Here is a 20855-nt window from a genome sequence, read left to right on the forward strand (position 1 = left end):
AGAAAGAATCTGTATGAATATATATTTCTATGGACAGTTTGTTTGGTTTATTAAAAGGAATTGTGCAGAAAATTGTTTCATCACAAACTTGATCTAATAAAAACCTCTTCTAGACTCTTGCTATGCTTAAATAATCAAACTTTTGTAAAGAACATGTGACTGCATTTCTTTTACCTGTTCTTTGACTGGAGTGTTGACATTTGATAGGCACTGCTGGCAGACAGCCAGAAAAGATTTCACAGTTTTCCTCAATACCAACAAGTCCTCCTGGAATAAACATTAAAAAGGAAAAATACTCTTTAAATATTAAAACATAAAAACATATGATCATAAGAATAACCAAACTGGGTCAGACCAATGGTCGATATAGTACAGTATCCTGTCTTCCAACAGTGGCCTGTGCCACATACTTTAAAGGAAATGAACAGAACAGTGCAATTAGTGAGTGATCCATCCCATCATCCAGTCCCACCTTCTGGAAGTGAGAGATTTAGGGACCCCAGAGCATGAAGGTGTCCCTGACTGCATTGGCTAATAGCCATTGTTAGATCTAACTTCCATTAATTTATCTAAATCTTTTTAAACACAGTTATAGTTTTGGCTTCACAAAATCCCTGGCAACAACTTCCACAGGTTGACTGTGCTTGTGTGAATAAGTACTTCCTTATAGCAAAAACAACGAAAGTTCTGTAGCACTTTAAAGACTAACAAATTTAATTTCAGCAGGCATAAGCTTTCGTGGGCTTCAGCCCACTTCCTCAGATGCAGTTGGTAGAAATAATACAGCAAATATTGGCAACATATATAGGAGGCAACATATACGTATCCAAAGGCATAAACAGCAATGGGGTAGGTGGATGAAAGCCGGGTACTTGAGGCCTAATGACAACCATTGAGTAGGAGGTGAGAATGGGTGATCAGAGCAAATTACTTCTTGTAATGAGATAGCCATTCCAAATCCCTGTTTAAACCCAGTTTGAATGTGTCAAGTTTGCAGATGATTTCTAATTCAGCAGTTTCTCTTTGGAGTCTGTTTTTGAAGTTTTTTTGTAGAAGTATAGCAACTTTGAGGTCAGAGACAGCGTGTCCTGGGAGAATGAAGTGCTCTCCGACTGGTTTATGGATGTTGTTATTTTTTATGTCTGATTTGTGTCCACTTATCCTTTTGCGAAGTTGGAGAAGTTTTGAAAAATTACAGAGTAGCAAAAGGAAACGTGAAAACTTGAAAAAATGAAAAAGTGAAGGAAACCTCTGGACATTAATCTATTGCACTCAGTGGCAAAAGCTGAAAAAAGGGGGAGGAACAGGAGTAGGTCAGTTTGCACTAAGAAATCTTCAGTGCAGGGTCCACAAAGACACTGTATGGCAGGCTAGTCCGAGGTAGATTTGTACAAATGCTTGCTGTGAACTGTTTGTATAGATGAGGCCTAATACAGTCAAGACACAGTCTTAGCAAGTGGTTAGCAAATGCTAAAGAATCACCTCAGAAATGAATTTCTATAAGCAGTTGTGAATGCTTCACAAATGCAAATGAAATACTCTGATCTTCATCTTGAGATGCTCTCATCTAATCACTAGTTTGGCCCACCACCAGAAGGACACTTCACCTGGGTAAGATGGACAGCCACTGTGTGTTATCAACATATTAAACATATCTCTGCAATGGTTTTCTTAATGGCCTCGCACACCCATTGAATAATATGGGTGACAGCACAGAACTCAGGGCACTCAGTGCAGAAGAGCAATTGTCTAATACTACTCTCTAGGATCTTCCTGTGAGAAAATCACAATGCAACCTAAAGACAGCCCTACCCATTCCTGCCAGACACCACAGGCATGTCAAAAATCCACAATGCTGAAGGTAGCTGAAAAATCTAATATTAGCCTGAGCGCAAAATCTTTATCCAACGCGAGGTGAAGATCATTGACCAGCACAGTAAATACAGTCTCTGTGCTATACCCAGATAAGAATCCTGACTGACAAGGTCGAGATACTGAGAGTTGTCTGACCACAATCGTTTGCGTATTTGTAATCAGAAATGGAAGTTTGGATTCTGGTTAATAATTAGCTAGATTCCCAAAGTCAAAAGATGACTTCTTGAGCAGAGGCCAAGAGTGAGCCCTTTAATGCAACTGGTCTTCCTTAAAGAAAACATTGACAACCCTATCAGCAAAAAGGACAGGGACCCAGCACACAAGATGTGGCAACATTTTCGTTTAACGTGTCCAGAACCTCATGAGTGACAGTGGTCAAAACCCAAGCAGATAAGATCTACGGTAGAACCTCAGAGTTACAAACACCTTGGGAATGGAGGTTGTTCAAAACTCTGAAATGTATGCAACACTGAACAAAACATTATGGGTGTTCTTTCAAAAGTTTACAACTGAACAGTGACTTACTACAGTTTTAAAACTTTATTATGCAGAAGAAAAATGCTGCCTCCCCCTCTTCCCTGTTTTTTAAAGTCATTTACATTTAACACAGTACTATACAGTATTTTGTTTTTTTTTTCATCTCTGTTGCTCCTGATTGCATCTTTCTGGTTCCAAGTGAGGTGTGTGGTTGACTGGTTAGTTTGTAATTCCAGTGTTTGTAGCTCTGAGGCTCTACTGTATCTAGGTACTTATACTCCTAACTGTAGTAATTGAGCACGTCCTGATTAAATAAAAGATCTACAACAACCAAACATTTTTTCTCTTTTTCTTCCTGTAAGAATATCTTGAAAAGTGAAATACATTTTCTGTCTTATCCCTTCTCTCGTCCACATGTGTGTTAGGATTACACATGAAGACCTATTGTGATAGCAAAAGTAAATAGGTTCTGCATTCAGTTTTGAAAGCTGTGAGACTAGTGACCATTTTTCTCTCTCTGAAAGTGAGTTCCAAAATTTGGGTCCTGCTCTCAAAAAAGTTCTGTCTCCTGTTGGTCATAATTCTGGTGGAATGTAGCTGTTATAGGAAGTCATGATCATGGAAGAAGAGATGATCTCTCAGATTCAGGACAATCCGATGGATGGTTCTGACTACCATGACTGAAATTGAATTTGGCTCTGTTAAGTGACGGGGAGCCAATACAGAGGGCAGAGCACTGAGGTGATATGTTCATAGCCATCTGTGTTACTCAACAAATGGGCTGCTGCATTTTGTATCAATTTAAGCTTATTTCATCTGTTTGGCTTCGTTCCCACTATAATGAGTTGCAACAGTCAAACATGGAAGGTCATGAACACTTGCATTATTGTAGCCAGATTTGTCCCTTTTCGGCGGCGGGGGGACTTCGGTGGCAGGCACTGCCCCCGCCCCCCACGGAACCCCGCCACCGCCGTGAAACCGCGCCGCTGCCGAATTCTCCCCCGCCGCCAGGGCCATCATCAGGCCCTTGACATAAAAAAAGGTTCCCCACCCCTGATCTAGCTTAGCAAAAAGAAGGTTACTGGTGATTTGAATACAGTCTAAGTATTTACATGGGGAACTGTCACTGGGATGGCTGCTGATGCCCCCTGCTCCAAACATGCGCTGCCACAACCAGTCCCAGCTAAGGAGGTTTACTCTTTTACAACAAAGATTAAGCAAACAACTAGAAAGCAGTCTTAAGGCAGTTCCTGGCCCTAGGGTTCAGAGCCACCCTGAAGGTCCCCGCTGCGCCCACGGCTCCACCTGGGTCCCCGCTACACCCCACTGAATTTTCACCCTCTGAATTTGGGCCAATTTTTCCTGCAGGGCTAAGCATTGTTTCCTCTGCCCCTTGCCTCCCACCTGCACCAAGACAACTCTTATTCTAACCTGACAAGTTGGCTGATGATTTTCTCCCACGAGGTGCTTATTTTTTCCAACTCCTGTTGGAACTTCCTAAGCTGGTCCCTCAGGCACTGGGGAAAATTGTGTTCTCCCTTTCAGTCCCCCTCTGTCTTCCTTACTCTAGCTCCCAGCCCCCTTGCTTCCTTTTTTAATCAGTCTCGGATCTTCCAGTCCCAGGCTGCTGTCCTAGCCCTTCTTCAGCATGAGGGCTGAGAAACCCACCCAGTCTCTCCCCAGAATTATGGACCAAAGCTTGACTACCCCGAGCTCTCCAATCCTGCACCTCCAGCTCAACTTCTGCAGTGGGACAGATGTAGGTCTCACCATGGGTACAGGAAATATGCACTGGGAGGTGTTGGTCCAGGCTATTTAACTTCACCTGGTATTCCTAAAACAGAGTGCACCCACAATTCAAGTCTAAGAGTCCCTTAACTACAGTTCCTCCCACCCTAACTGCTACTACCCATGGTGGACCCCCATTGACTCTCGGAGTGGACCCCCACAGCTTGGTCCCACTGTAACAACAATTTAGGTAGTTACAGTCCATAACGGGGCAATTTTTTTAATGTCTGTACTGGCCACACTGGAAGCAAACTATAAGGCCCCCTGGTTTCTTCCAACCAGTATTTCCAGTAGACTGCAGGGTTCCCCAGGTCCATTGTAGATGCTGTGTGTCTCCTGAGTTTAGGAGGCAATGGGGAATCAGGCCCAATGTACTTTGTGACCTAAGCAAGGTTAACTTCTTCAGTAACACCTGTACATATAGGAATTTTTACTTACTTTGGAGGGGGAGCCTTCTGTGATTTTCACCAGCTGCCAGAGAATAGAGTAATGGGAACACTGTAGCGCCTGAACAACTATCTGTAACAGAGGGAAGACACAGAATCCCAATACACTGGAAGACATCAAGCACAAGTCTAACATTTAGATAAAGCTTATGAAGAATTTTGGAGAAGAAGCAATAATAGCTCTTTTGTAGTGGTTTTCATTTTCAAAGGTATGATTTTACCCCTTAGCCATCTTATTGTAAGTAAAGACAACTTATCTCCTCTGGTGGAAAAATACCTTGTAGGGGCTGGGAAGGAAAACTGTAACAGAGTCTTTGTCTGTCAAAGCAGAGTATAGAAAGGTGTAGGCAAGTCTGAACATGACAAAAGTATGACCCAGCATCTGGATATCTCCATGTAAAAGCATGTGTTTTAATCCATCAAATTCTTCAACTGTCAGTATGACAGTCTGCTAACATGAGAAATGTGACCACCTGACCCAATTCCAAATAAAAGAAAACACACCTCTTATAGAGATGGCAGGGATAATATTAGTGCTATAATCAGAGATATCAGTGGGAGGTGTCACCTGTTACTCAGTAAGAAATGTAAAGGATAACTATGACTTCTTCTCAAAATCTTGTCCAGATCAGTGACGCCTCCCACAATCAATAGAAATGAACACAGAGGTATGCCTGTGGGCTGAGAAGCTACACTGGAAGAGCACTTAACTTTTTATTTCTTTGCGCTGGAGGTTTTTGTTATGTATGTTATGTCTATGGCAGCCCTAAGTGCTTCACAGTGAAGTTTTATATAAGATAATACTAAGGGCCAAATTAACTATGGGCCACCCTTCTGCAAAAATACGCCTGTTGAGGGCTCAGCAGGAAAACTCTGAGAGATTCACTTTTCAGTGTATTCTTTCAACTGATCCTCAAATGGGAGGAATTGAGGAGGGAGTCACACCCCTATTAAAACAGAGCCAAAAGACAGTTGACAGTTATAGGGGCAGTTGTTACTCTGTCAGCCCCTTCTCCCCTGGCAGCACAGTTCCTGCACAAACTAGACTGTCCCACTGGCTGCTCTGTAGCAGCTTTAGAGAGACTCAAGGAAGGTGTTTCAGCTCAGAGACATATGGCTGAATGTTCAAAGGAGTTTGTCGCCTAGAAAAATCACAGGGATTACCAGAGCCTGATTTAGGCACCTAAGCTCCTGTATGTTGAATAGAAAAAGACGGGTGGGCCTTACACTGTAATTCAGAAAAGCCAGCATGCTAGGTGGGGAGCCACCTAAGACAGCCAATGGGAGATGCTGACCAGAGGAGCGCATGCTATACCCCACCCTTCTCATGGGGAAAGGCTTCTTAGTCTGGGCTCCAGGGAAGTGGCTAGCTCTGCTTGTGATTCTGAAATCAAGAACCCTCCTTAGAGTAGGCAGCTTAAGCCATTTTAGCAAGAAGCCCACTTTATAACCTTTAGTCCATGGTTACAGCACTGGCCTGAGATGTAGGAGATTCAGGTTCAATTCCACTTTCCATCAGAGGGAAAGGAAGGATTTGATCAGGGGTTTCCCACCCCTCAGAAAAGTAGTCTGACCACTGAGCTATGGGATACTCTGATGTGGGGCTCCTTCCATCTCTCCTGTTGGAGCTGTTGCACTGTGCATAAATAATGAAAGCGTGCCTGGAGCAGGGGGAATGGATGCTGGGTCTCCCATGTGGGTGCCCTAACCACTGGACTACAAAGTCATTCTTGCTGTCCAGCCCAGTGACTGTTCCACTGTGGATAAATACTTAAATAGTCATTGGGCCAGCATTATAGTGTAATCTTAATTCTAATGTTTTACGTATATAGCACATTCCACAGCAGAGTACATAATGTTATCTAAATTTTAAAGATGAGGAAACTGAGGCATAGGAAGATTAAGGCCCAGATTTTTAAAGGTATTTAGGCACTGCTGTGATCAGCGCTGCAACTCCTAACTGATTTAGGAGCTTGTCTCATTTTTAAAAGGGATTTAGGACCTAAATCCCATTGTCGGTCAATAGGATTTTGGCTCCTAAATCTCTTTTGAAAATGAAACTGAGGCTCCAAAATCATTTAAGTGTTGCAGTGTTGTCCGCAGCAATGCCTAAATTCCTTTAAAAATCTGGGCCTAAGTGATTTGGCCAAAGTCACACAGTGAGTCAGCAGCAGAGCCAAGAACAGAACCCAAGTCCCCTGACTCCCAGCCTTGCACCTCAATACACTAACTTTTAATTGAAAATCCCAGGAATTTCATTAAAATTAATTTCACTGTGTGACCAAAAAGCATGCTTTGAACTGTGGTATCAGGAAATTAAAGACTAGGGCATTAACTTATTGTGCTTCTCTATGATTATTCACCTCAAACTCCAAAAACTTAACTTCCCCAAATTATATAACATGTACATTGCTAATTGTACCTGTTCTGGCATAGCTCCATGTTCAATTCCAGTCCTCAGTAATCTGTAGCAGTTACTAAACAGATCCCATTTTGTGAGATCATGAGCACTAAAACAAAAGGCAATAAAAAAAATAGACATTAGCTGTGTTCCCCCAAAAATCAAAAATACATGAAGAAATCTGTCTTGAAGGCTCAATTAGTAGTTGGGTATTTGTTTGAAATGTTGAAACAACAGAGCAGTTTGATCACACTACATTAAAATCTGAAGCTGTGCTTTTTCATAAACTAGGAATATTTTACCACAAAAGATTTTCATAATGCAGAATTAAAATTAATGCACATCATACGCATTTATAAAGTTACACGGAGGTAGCTGAATTATGGTCAAAGTACCATGTCTCGAACTTGCCTCTAAACCAGCTTACTTCTGTGATTCTAAATACTTCTGGAAATTCAGCAGGCATTTCTCTGGCATTATGGCAGATACACCCAAGTGAAGTCAAACAAAATATTTTAAATGAAAAATAATTTAGGCAACGTAAATTTAGGTATTTTTCGCTAGTTATTTGCAATAAAATATTTAATTTTAAAATATGAAACATTCAAAAACATCTAATGTAAGACAGAATGGGATCTAGTCACAGGAAACTGGAGAGGGAGAGTATTGAGAAAAGCGCACGAGACCAGTCACTTCACATCAAGTTATACATTCCTGATTCTTCATAGAAAACCATGCGAGTGGATGCCTGAGCCTATGTAGCATCTCACTGACTTCAATGACAGTGTAAGCTACACTCTTATTGCTGAAGAACTGATTGTTATACACAGTTATAAAAACTAATCTTGTACTGAAAAGTGAAGAAATATTGGGGCAGTCTCTGCTGTAAGGTTTGTATTTACTCATATCATTTAATTAAAAGCTCTTGAACAGTAGGAGAATTGTAGAAGACTCTAAAGACAAAAAAACTAACATATAAACAAACCCTCACACCTAAAAGTTGATTTTCAGGTAGGTTTGACTGCATGACAATGACATATGTTATATGTAAATTCTAGGTCCCCAGGTTACTACCTCTGAACAATCTTGTACACACTGACCCTGATTCAACAAAGCACATGAAAACTTGTACACACAAAAGTTGTACCATTTTAATAATACCAACACAGTTAAAATGGTACAACCCCCTAGTGTGGATTCTATTATATTGAAACAATTTATTCCTGTAGGGAAGGAGAAAATGAAAATTCTGTCTTACCTGTGAATTTTCATTCTAGGACGCTCAGTGACAGACAGTCTTCACAGAGGGTGTTCTCTGTTTCTATGGCAACTGGAAGCAGACCAGATCTTTGCTCTGAGCCTAGGCTTAGGTCTGCCCTTCAGGAAGAATTCTCCAAAACAATAACCTCCAAAGCTGAAAAGTACTAACTGTACAAAAGTTTAATGCTATTCAACTCAAACTATTTGCAGAAGAGACTTGACATGAAATTTAGGGATTTCTTGGAGAAACAACCTCTTCTCTTCCAAACTACTTAACAAGTGAACAATAGCCAGAAGAAATCCCCAGTCATAATGCAATATTCTGAGGGAGGATCAGACTGTCTGACATGGAGGGTACTAGAATGAAAATTCATAGGTAAGACAGAATTTTCCCTCTTAGTTCCCTCCATGTCAGACAGTCTTTACAATGGGGTGCAGAAAGCAGCAAGGAGGAAAGATTAAATTTATGAATGTAGAACTGAAAAGGAACTTAAGAATTACTGAGGCACTGTGTTCTGTAACACCCTTCTACCAAATGCTACATCAGTGGGGAGAGGATGTCAACACAAAATGAGGATTTAAGGCCATACAGTAGCATTACAGGCTCTCCTCAAAAGTTTGCAATGACACAGAAACTGGGGGAGTGGTAAAAAATAAAGAGGACAGGTCACTGATTCATAGAGATCTGCATCAGTTGGTAAACTGGGCACAAACAAATAATATATATTTCAATAAAGCTAAAGCTAAACGTATACCTCTAGGAACAAAGAATGTAGGGCAGTTACAGAATGCGGGACTCTATTCTGGGAAGCAGTGACTCAAAGCAGATTTGGGGGTCATGATGGATAATCAGCTCAACGCCCAGTATGATGCTGTGGCCAACAGAACTAATACAATCCTGGAATGCATAAACAGGGGAATCTCAAGAAGGAGTAAAGAGCTTATTTGGCACTGGTGTGACTGCTGCTGGAATACTGTGTCCAGTTTTGGTACCCGCAATTCAAGAAGGATGTTGATAAATTGGAGAGGATTCAGAGAAGAACCATTAGAATGATTAAAGGATTTGAAACATGCCTCCTAGTGAAAGATTCAAGCAGGTCAATTTTTTTAGCTTAACAAAGAGAAGGTTGATTTGATGATAGTGTATAAATATCTACCTGGGCAACAAATATTTAATAATGGGCTCTTCAGTCTAGCTATAACATGAGCCAATGGCTGAAAGTTGAAGCTAGACACATCCAGACTGGAAATAATATGTACATTTTTAGCAGAAAGGGTAATTAAACACTGGAATAATTTACCAAGGGTTGTGGTGAAGTCTCCATCATTGACAATGTTTAAATCAATCTTGGAGGTTTTTCAAAAAGATCTGTCGTAGGAATTACTTTGGGGAATTGCTCTGGTCTGTGTTATAGAGGAGGTCAGACATGATGATTACTATTGTCCCTTCTGGCCTCAGAATCTATGAAAAGTGTATGTATCTCTCTGCCCACAAAATCACTGCTCTTTTCATATTGGTAATGACAGTTGTATTGGAGGCTTTGAATGCCTCTGCTAGATCCATCTTTATTCCATTGTAGGCTTTGTTCACACCCAATTTAAGCATTTCTGCTTTCTTAGAATGCATGCATTCAATCAGTACAGCAACAATTTACAATTTCCTATTCTATGAGGAAAACTGTGACGACATTGGAGATGGAGGCATGGTTAATTCATAGTATGACCATGTATGCTAGAATGTGTAACTGAGGTTTCACTGACAGCAAACCGAGTTTTAACCCCCATTTGGGACAAAGAGGTGGTGAGCAGACAAGATACTTTCATTGAGAAGAGGAAGACATGTACCAACTGTGAAGGTGAAAGGTGCTGTTGTTAGGACCTGCAGCCCACAGATTAAGATCATGATAGGAATCAGCATATTGGTACCAGTGACATAGGGAAAGATAGGAGAGAGGTCCTGGTGGCCAAATTTAGGCTACTAGGTAAGAGATTCAAGTCCAAAACTTCAGTGGTAGCATTCTCTCAAATGCTTTTGGGAAAGGAGGGGCCTCTACAGGAAGGATGGGCTCCACCTAAACCAAAATGGAACCAGATTGCTGGCAAGTATAATTCAAAAGGCTGTAGGAAAGCCAAGAAGTGTGGAAGAGCACATGATTTGGACAAAGACATCTCATAGAGGAGGATCTATTAATGGGGATTATCCTAGGAAACAGGAAAAAACAGAAGTTGATAAAGTACAGGTAGGAACTGAAGAGAAACAGTCACATGAAAATAAATCCCATTCAATTACATTACATAATGGCAGATAACTAAAAAGTGACACATTTTTAAGTACTTATATACAAATGCTAGAAGTGTAAATACTAAGAAGAGTAAACTTGAGTATCTGGTCCAAGAGGTGAATATAGCTGAACTGCTTTGTAATAGTGATAATATAATTAAACTTAACATCCTTTTGTGGGGTGGAGTTGATGCTGTATGATTAAAGATGACCATTTTTATCACTGTTGCTACCACTGTTACACAACTTCCATAAGTCTTCTACAAAGTATGTCATGTAAGGTATCAATGGAACAGTTATGATTTCCTAAATATGATCATCCTGATTAAATCCGTGTATCATCTTTGTATCTAAAGTTATGAATATTGGTTAAATACTTGTATCTAAAACATGAATTGTATTCTTGGATGACACCTCCCTCAGACAGATTTGCATCAGATGGGCTAGACAGCTAGGTGTTAATGGCCCACCCAGTAAAAGCCTTTCCTGTGGATGCCTCAGAAAGAATATAAGCAATGACTGCCCTATGAGGCAGAAAAGCACGGAAGAACATATGACTCTGGACTCCATCTCGGGCCAGTAATTTTCCATGCACCTGAGCTGTGGACTTTGTTTGGGACAGTAAATTTCCAGGCACATGGCAGAGGATATAAAAGACCTCTGAGACACCTCCATTTTGTCTCTTTCCTGCTCCAATTCTCTGGAATGTGGATTTACAACCTAAAGGAGCATCTTGAACTATAGACTGAGGACTTCCAATCTTTTGGAAGTTACCAGAGAGACTTTTGCAAGCCAGCAATCTATTCCATCACTGCTAAAAACCTGATATAAGGACTTTGCAATCATTTGTATGCATATGATCTATTAAACCATTTATAACTCTTATTTTTTTTATTAATAAATCTTTAGTTAGTTTACTCAGGATTGGCTGACAGCGTGGTATTTGAATAAGATCTGAGATTGATGTTGACCTGTGGATATATGTCTGATCCTTTGGGATCAGTAAGAACCTCACTTTTGGTGAAATGTGTTTTCAATAACTTCTTACCATATTAGACTTCGTTGCCTGGATGGAAGCCAAGGGCTGGAATGCCTAAAGGGGACTGTGTTTGGCTTGATTAACCAGTGTGGTACTGCAGAAGCGCTCTTGTTACTGGCTTGGTGAATCTAATTATAGAATAAACCACCAGCTTAGGGGACTGCTATTTCTTGCAGTCTGCCCTGAGTGTGGCATTCTCAGTGATGTCTATCCCAGGCACCTGGCTGTGTGTGAGAGAGAGAAAGAGAGAGGGAATACCAAAGAAGCCCACCACAGTAGCATTTAGCTTCAGAAAGGGGATCTTCACAAAAATGAAATGCCTGCAAGCTGCATGGAAATTTTTTTAAAACACCACAATAAAGACTCAAATTAAATGTATACCCCAAATTTAAAATAAATAGTAAGAAGGCCAAAAAAATGCCATCATGACTAAACAACAGAGTAAAAGGCAGTTAGAGGCACAAAGGCATCCTTTAAAAACTGGAAGTCCAATCCCACTGAGGAAAAGAGCATAAAGTTTGGTAAGTCAAGTGAAAAAGTATAATTAGGCAGGCCAAAAAAGAATTTGAAGAGCAACTAGGAGAAGACTCAAAAGAAATAAAGTTTTTTTTTTTTTTAGGGACATCAGAAGCAGAAAGCCTGCCAAACAATCAGTGGGGCCACTGGACGATCGAAGTGCTAAAAGAGTACTCAAGGAAAACAAAACCATCATGGAGAAACTAAAGGGATTTGTTGCATCCATTTTCACTGCAGAGGATGTGAGGTGAATTCCTACACCTGAGCCATTCTTTTTAGGTGACAAATCTGAGAAATTGTCCCAAATTGAGGTGTCAGAGGTGGTTTTGGAGCAAATTGATAAATTGAATTATAAGTCCCCAGGACCAGATGGTTTTCAATCAAGAGTTCTGAAAGAACTCCGATATGAAAATACAAATTACTAACTGTAGTATGTACTCTATCATTTAAATCAGCGTCTAATACCAGATGACTGGAGGATAACTCATGTGATAGGAATTTTTAAAAAAGGTTCCAGAGGCAATCCTGGCAATTACAGGCTGGTAAGCCTAACTTCAGCAATAGGCAAATAGGTTAAAACTATAGTAAAGAACAGAATTATCAGACACAATCAAACATGATTTGTTGGGGAAGAGTCAACGTGGCTTTTGTAAAGAGAAATCATGCCTCACCAATCTATTAGAATTCTTTGAGGATCAACAAACAGGTGGACAAGGGGGATTCAGTGGATGTAGTGTACTTGGACTTTTAGAAAGACTTTGACAAGGTCCCTCAACAAAGGCTCTTAAGCAAAGTAAACAGTCATGGTATAAGAGGGAAGCTTCTCTCATTGATCATTAACTGGTTAAAAGACAGGAAACAAAAGGTAGGACTAAAATGTCAGTTTTCACAATGGAGAAAGGTAAATAGTGGGGTCTCCCCAGGGCTCTGTACTGGGACAAATGCTGTTCAACACATTCATAAATGACTTGGAAAAAGATGTAGACAGTGAAGTAGTGAAGTTTGCAATGATACAAAATTACTCAAGATAGTTAAGTCCAAAACAGACTGTGAAGAGTTACAAAGGAATCTCACAAAACTGGTTGACTGGTCAAAAAAATGGCAGAAGAAATTCAGTGTTGATAATGTAATGCAAATTGGAAAATATACTCCCAACCCTACATACAAAGTGATGAGATTTAAATTAGCTGTTACCACTCAAAGATCTTGGAGTCTTTGCGGATAGTTCTCTGAAAACATCTGCTCAATGAGCAGTGGAGTGGAAAAAAAAGCTAACAAAATGTTAGGAACCATTATGAAAGCGATAGACAATAAGACCGTATATATCATAATGCCATTATATAAATCTATAGAATGTCCACAACTTGAATATTGTGGGCATTTCTAGTCATCCCATCTGAAAAAAGGTATATTAGAAATGAAACAGGTACAGAGAAAGGCAACAAAAATTACTAAGGGTATGGAACAGCTTTCATATGAGGAGACATTAAAATGACTGGGACTGTTCATCTTAGAAAAAAGAGGACCAAGGGGCAATATGATAGAGGTCTATAAAATCACGAATGGTGTGGAAAAAGTGAATATGGAAGTGTTATTTACCCTTCACATAACACACCAACAGGGGTCACCCAATAAAATAAATAGGCAGCAAGTACTTCTTCATACAATGCAGTCAACCTGTGGAATTCGTTGCCAGGGGATGTTGTGAAGGTCAAAAGTATAACTGGGTTAAAAAGAGGAATTAGATAAGTTCATGGAGTTCCATCAATGGCTATTAGCCAAGATGGTCAGGTATGCAACCCATGCCTTGGGTTTCCCTAAGCCTCTGACTGCCATATGTTAGGAGTGGATGACAGGGGATGGATCACTTCATAATTGCCATTTTGTTCATTCCCTTTCAAGCATCCGGCATTGGCCACTGTCAGAAGACCGGGTACTAGGCTAGATGGACTATTGGTCTGACCCACTATGTCCATTCTTCTGTTCTTATTCCAGAAAACTGATTAGATTGGTTGTCCTCAGGAATCTGTTATGTGACAATGACGAGAAATTTTCATTGATTTCTTACAGGCATATATTCCTGCAGTCACTGACTTGTCTTTCCAAAAAGCGTCAGCCTTGAGTCCCACCAGAAACACCAGAACGTCCTTGCTTCAGCTCACTTCCTCCAATACAGGAAGGATGTGGACAAATTGGAGAGAGTCCAGGGGAGGGCAACGAAAATTATTAGCGGGCAGGGACACATGGATTATGAGGAGAGGCTTATTTAGTCTGCAGAAATAAAGAGTGAGAGGGGATTTGATAGCAGCCTTCAAATACCTGAAGGGGGGTTTCCAAGAGGATGGAGCTAGGCTGTTCTCAGTGGCGGCAGATGACAGAACAAGGAGCAATGGTCTCAAGTTGCAATGGAGGAGGTCTAGGTTGGATATTAGGAAAAACTGTTTCACTAGGAGAGTGGTGAAGCATTGGAATGGGTTACCTAGGGAGGTGGTGGAATCTCCATCCTTGGAGGTTTTTATGGCATGGCTTGACAAAGCCCTTGCTGGGATGATTTAGTTGGGTTGGTCCTGTTTGAGCAGTGGGCTGGACTAGATGACCTCCTGAGGTCCCTTCCAACCATAATCTTCTATGATTCTATGACTTTGCCTTGATGTGTATCCCATATAACACCAATATCTCAGCATCAGATGGTACATATACACCATTTTTTAATATCCTCTAAAATGCTAGGAAGATGCTAATCACCTTCTTACAATGAGTAGCTGTAGTTCCTTCCTCTCAGCTTCCCAGATGATATATCAGTCAGCACTGGATATTCATTCTTGATTTGTTTGTCTTTGTAATGTTTTACCTCTTTTGGTTCTCCAGCTGGACTTGGATGCAAATAGGATAATCAATAGTGTTCCAGCCTTGCCTGTGAGGCACGGAAAAGCTAGCTGAACAGGACTGCAATCCTTTGGTTCTAAGAGTGTCTTGCTGAGCCAGCTGACTGACTGTGCTTCTTAGTGTAGAACCTTAAGAGCAGAGCAAGAGCTTCTACCCAAGACATGAAAAAGGCTACTTCTCTAAGCAGTACTGAAGGTTTTCTACCTTTTTAGCAATTACATACAGACCATGTTTCTGAAGAGTCATCTGCTGGAAATGGAGATACGAGTTTGATGGTCCTTAATATGAGACAGGTTATATTCCATGTCTCCTTGTTGGGCCACATGTGCTTCCCTTACATGGAGTCTGGTATCATCTGTTTTGCTAGCCAGCTTCTGTGGAGCTGACATCAGGTAGTTGTTAAATAATATTAAGAATGAATTCACCAAGGGATACTAGTACAGGATTTGGACCATGATCTTTATATACTGATTTGTTGGCTGGCAGTGAAGCAAGTTGTGCTAGATATCCACGTATGAAACCAACTAGCCCAGAAGCTCAGTCAGAAACTTTGTCTTAAAAGAGATATACTAATGTTTGGCAAATAAGACATTACTTTCTTACATCTCTCATCTGAAATAAAGATAGTGTTGGATGATAGCTTAGATGCTGGAGTTTTGTGAGGGCTGTAATTGTCCCTTACACTTGCTCACTTGAAGTCATGTTTCTGAAGGCTTTTAGGAATGGTTACTGGACTCTGTATAATATGAGAATGTCATCCAGACATCACTTTCACTTGAAGGGAGGGATGATATGGCATTTGTGAATATCTGTGTAGACACTACAAGTCCAAAAACGGAATACCTTGTGTTGAAAATGCCTCTTCTTGTAGCAGAAGCTGAAGATCTCTGGGTGACTCTCCCTGATCATATCTTCAGTAGATTTCTGGGGGTTTATTTTAATATTCTGAAGACTTGGGAAGAAAATTCTTTAATGATGGATTTCAGTATTTCTACCTGGAGTACTGATTTCCTTGTGGATATGTTGAGAGACCTGAGATCTAAAGTGAGCTGCATGCTATTGTTTCTCTTCGAACCACGAAGAATCTTGTGTCCTTTCCAAAATCTCTATCTCCACAGAAATGGTATTATTGTTCCAATATGTGGGGAGATGGACTATTGCATCATCTTCTGATTATCGCAAGCACCCATTTTCTAATGTGGTTCACTCCCAGATGACAGTCTTCCCTGAAGCACCCCAATAGACGGGGAAAGTCTGCCAAGATATGGAAAACCCAAAATCAAGTGAAGCTTTTGAAGACGTAAAGTTTTTGAGAAAGCCCAGCCAGGATCTTCCAAGCCTCAAGAAAGGCAACAATGGTTTCCTCGTAATGTGTAATCTCTATGGTACAATCTTGAGGAGCAGTGGCTACAAAGGGAAAAACTGCTAAGATAAGGAAGTTTTAAGATTCTCTCACTGGAAGGAGGGAGGGGCTTCTTTCCTTGTCTAAAGCCTTAGTGACTGCTTTGAGATTCTCTCCTATGAGTCCACCAACAAAATATTTGAAAGGACATCAGATGCTAGCCTGCAAGTCTGTTTTCCTCAAGTGGAGCCATGCTTGTCCCAGGACATATCTTTGCTAGATTTGAATGTACAGCAAATCAGAGTCAGGTGAAGCATTAATCTGGAAAACACTGCTAGGGAAAACTAGTTTAGGTTTTTTTTGAGGGGTGCATGCTCACAATGGCCTCCTAGTTGAGTACAAACGTCCACAATAAGAGATTGCAGCCAATACTCTTGGGGCTAATGTTGTGGCATCCAAGTTTGATCAGAGCTTTAATCTTATTCTCCTGTCTGGCAGGAATACTCCCTCAAGTGGTATGACTATGCATTTTACTAAGGAGGCCACAGCAAACTTACCCTTAGGCAGTGTATAGAACACCTTTTAGTATTTAGGTATAAATAAGTCTTGAATTTGTATTCTCACTCTACCTTACATTTGCATAAACCAGTTGACATGGAATTACATAACTTTCCCCCAACTTTACTCTTTTTTAAATTTCAGTGTTTTGTTTTCTAAAAACATACCTGTGAAGTTAGACCCCATAGTGAATTTTGGGAAGCTTAAGTGAGAGTCTGCTGTATCTTGCTCAAAACCCGTTTCAGAGAGTTCTCCTTTTCTTTAAAGGATCTAGCAGGGATATACGCTCATGAGAGGTTTTAGGAATTTGTGCTACTCCATTAAAAGGTGATTATGAGCAATATCCTTCGCTAGTCCCTGTGCCAAATCCCTGATAGAAGAGGGCAGTGGCCCTGTGGGGAGGAGGGGGGGTGGAAATTGAAAAGAGTCTGCAGGCATGTATCGTGCATGTCTCCCTACGGAAAATGGTAGACCTCCTGTGAGACCCCTGGAGGCTGGAAGGGAGAGGTAGGTCCATCACATAGGGAAGGGGATCTGAATCACTTCACCCCATGCTTCCTGCTGTTGGATCCAGGCTGAATGGGGACTAACTGCACAGAGGACTGAGCTAGAGCCACTGGAGACAAGTGACTCATTGGTATCAAAGAGGTCACAGGCACTTGCACCTTTCGTGGCACCTAAGGCATTGCAGGTAAATAAAATGGAAAAGGGGATGCTTTGTAGTTATCTCAGCACAGACCTTACCTACGTGCTGGCCGGTGGCAGGATTTCTTTCATGTGGCTATTGTGGAAAGAATTTGCCTTCCTCCAAAATTCAGGATTCGTTTCCTGCCTCCTCTGCAAACTACGGGAATAGGGGCCCATGCCTACGGGAGAGGCAGGAGGGCTTTGAAGAATGCTCAATTCCATGCCACAGATTCTGGCCTGGTTTCACTGAACAGAACTTCCATGCAGCCTTGCTCAACTGTCTCAGCATGGACTTCTCTCACAAGCTGGCTGGGAGTCAGGTTTTTTCCTGTGGCCTGCAGTCACTTCTATTGCTGAGGGGGAAAGGGAGGCAAAGTGCTGTCCTTTAGACCCTCTTCAGAAAGCCAAAATATATATATATATATTTTTTTAAGTTTTGCAGTTTTGAGAAGAAAGATCGCACCACTAATGAAGAAACAGTGATTTTAGTTAAAAATCTTTAAAAAATCCTATGAAAGGTCTGATCCAAAGGGAATCCTTCAGTCTGCTGTGTACCCCTTGGAGGAGGCAGAGTATTTTGGAAAGTTCTTCCTGAGGTCTGGTCTTAAGCCTCTGCTCAGAGCAAAGCTCTGTTCTAACCTCAGCTGATATGGACAAAGGGAGCGCCACCACTGTGAAGACTGTCTGACATGGGAGAATGGAGAAGAAACCATAACAGTAAAAGCCATGTAGGGGATTTACAGTACAACTATTTTAATAAAAACATCACACCCCTAACCAAAATAGTTATAAGGTGTTGATTTCAATTGGATTTGCTGAATCAAAGCCCTTCTGTTGCTGTATGTCTCCTGTTTTTCATATTTTAGCACATCATTTTCCTCATCTTTTTAAATTTTGAGTATCAGCTTTTATTGGCTAACATTATACATCATCACTTGACATAGTTGATACAAGTAAATACACATACTTATGAAAAGAAGTTAATCTCTTCAAAGTGGAAAGCACATTGTATATATCATCATCATCAGCTTCTTCTCCCTGGAAATGAAAGAATATTCATCAAGGACTCAGTGATTCAAATAAGCTCATCTCTTTGCATGGTGAGGAAAACTAACAATTATACATAGTGTCTTATGTTGACATTTCAACTGGCTCATGATGTCAAAATCACTATTTTATGCCTAGACTCTTGATTTCTAAATGAAAAATAATAATAATGGACATTTTAAGTAAGCACTGTGTAGTAACATGAAATCAGCAAGACTTGTCTGACTTCATTAAGCCATATCACAGTATCAGTACACACAAACAACCTTTGACAGTAACAGTCATTTCCTGAGGAAAAATACTAAGGCAGGGGTTTCAAACTCATTCTGTAAAGAGTACTGAATTGCATTTTAATTATAGCCTGAGAGCTGGGAATAAAAGAAAAGAGACAATGTTATCCTCAGTTCATAGCAGAGACTCCACTGATGCAACAAGAGTTTACAAAGACCAGCGGCAGAATTTCTATTCTAGTTCAGGTCCTTATGCTGCACTCATCATCATAGTAACAGAACGCCCTACTGCCCAGAATGCTGAGTGCATTAAACCAGTAATTCTCAACCTTTTTTCGTTTGCGGGTGTCTAACAAATTTCAAATGGAGGTGTGGACTCCTTTGGAAATTTCAAATGGCAGTATGGACCCTTTTGGAAACCTACTGTTTGTATACATAGTTGAATTCTCTTCAGTCAGTTTTCAGTCCAAATCTTTTGTGGACCCGTGTGACATAGTCTGCAGACACGCAGGTTGAGAACCACTGCATTAAATGACTTGACTAGAGCTGGAAAAGAAATAATTTTCCTGTACAGTAAGAGTTTGAGAGATTTTGAAAAATTTTCCCATCCCAAATTGAGACAAAAAAGTTGAAATCTAAAACATTTTCACAAACAGAAAATACAATTTGGAGGGGAAGGGGGCGAAATCACATGAACTAAAACCAATTAATTAAAAATTAAATTAAAATAATGTTTCAATAAGTTTGAAATGTTTTATTTTGATTTCAGCATTTTAAATTTTTCTCTACATTTTAACTAAAAAACCTAAAACTTTGAAACAAAAATTTATTTCAAACTGAAAAACAGAATTTTGTTTTGAATATGTCAAAAAGGTTTCTGCCAATAATTCCAAAACACTTTTTTCGAAATTTTTCAAAATGGGAAATATGTTAAAACTGCCCCTTTCCCGTGAAAAAACAAGGTTACTTACCAGTAACTGTTGTTCTTCGAGATGTGTTGCTCATATCCATTCCAATATTGGTGTGTGCGCGCCCCGTGCACAGATTCCCGGAACCTTTTTCCCCTTAGCAAGCCCCGTAGGGTCTACTCAGGCGCCCCCTGGAGTACCGCGCTCATGCCGCAGTACATAGGGCACTGCCGACCCTGCGGGCCCTCAGTCCCTTCTTTCTGCCGACTCCGACAGTGGGGACGGAGGGTGGGTGTGGAATGGATATGAACAACACATCTCGAAGAACAACAGTTACTGCTAAGTAACCTTGTTTTCTCTCTTCAAGTGATTGCTCATATCCATTCCAACATAGGTGATTAAATAGCCATACCTTGGAGATGGGTAGGAGTCAGCGTGGAGCTGCTCTTGCCAGCACGGCCCTGCCGAAGCCCGCATCCTCTCTCGCCTGCTGCACGACGGCGTAGTGGGACGTAAAGGTGTGGACTGACGACCAGGTCGCTGCTCTGCAGATGTCCTGCAGGGACACTCGTTCCAGGAAGGCCGCGGATGAAGCCTGGGCTCTGGTTGAGTGTGCTGTTACAGCTCCTGGGAGCGGCATCTTCGCCCACTTGTAGCAGGTCCTGATGCAAGCGGTGATCCAGGTGGAGATGAGCTGGGTGGAGACGGATGAGCCTTTCATCTGGTCCGCCACTGCCACAAACAGCTGCGATGACTTCCGGAACGGCCTGGTCTGCTCGATGTAGAAGGCCAAGGCTCAACTGACGTCCAGCAAATGCCATCTCCGCTCCTCCTATGAACCGTGTGGTTTAGGAAAAAACACGGGGAGGAAGATATCCTGGTTATAGCAAAACTGGGACACCACCTTCGGCAGGAAAGCCAGGTGGGGTCTCAGTCGGAGCTTATCTTTATAGAAAACCATGTAGGGGGGCTCCGAGGTCAATGCTCTTATCTCGGAGACCCTCCTAGCCGATGTAATGGCCACAAGGAAGGCTACCTTCCAGGAGAGGACGAACAGCGGGCTTGTAGCCATGGGCTCTAAGGGGGGTCCTGTCAACATGATGAGGACCAGGTT

The 20855-nt window shown here is 41.2% G+C and overlaps 1 protein-coding gene across 5 annotated transcripts in view; it reads right to left on the reverse strand.

Annotated features, from left to right (window-relative positions):
• STAG1 (STAG1 cohesin complex component) overlaps positions 1-20855 on the reverse strand; it is a 322525-nt gene that overhangs the window by 55361 nt on the left and 246309 nt on the right. For all 5 annotated transcript variants that reach the window (XM_067538793.1, XM_067538794.1, XM_067538795.1 and 2 more), the window contains 4 exons: positions 18524-18594; positions 7009-7096; positions 4579-4659; positions 175-267 (listed from right to left, as the gene is read on the reverse strand). In XM_067538793.1, the coding sequence (XP_067394894.1) occupies positions 175-267; positions 4579-4659; positions 7009-7096; positions 18524-18594 (333 nt within the window). The remainder of the gene's footprint in view (positions 1-174; positions 268-4578; positions 4660-7008; positions 7097-18523; positions 18595-20855) is intronic.

Source organism: Emydura macquarii, unplaced genomic scaffold (genome assembly GCF_026122565.2).
Source record: "Emydura macquarii macquarii isolate MOO-44397 ecotype Brisbane River unplaced genomic scaffold, CSIRO-AGI_Emac_v2 contig_499, whole genome shotgun sequence".
Lineage (NCBI taxonomy): Eukaryota > Metazoa > Chordata > Testudines > Chelidae > Emydura > Emydura macquarii.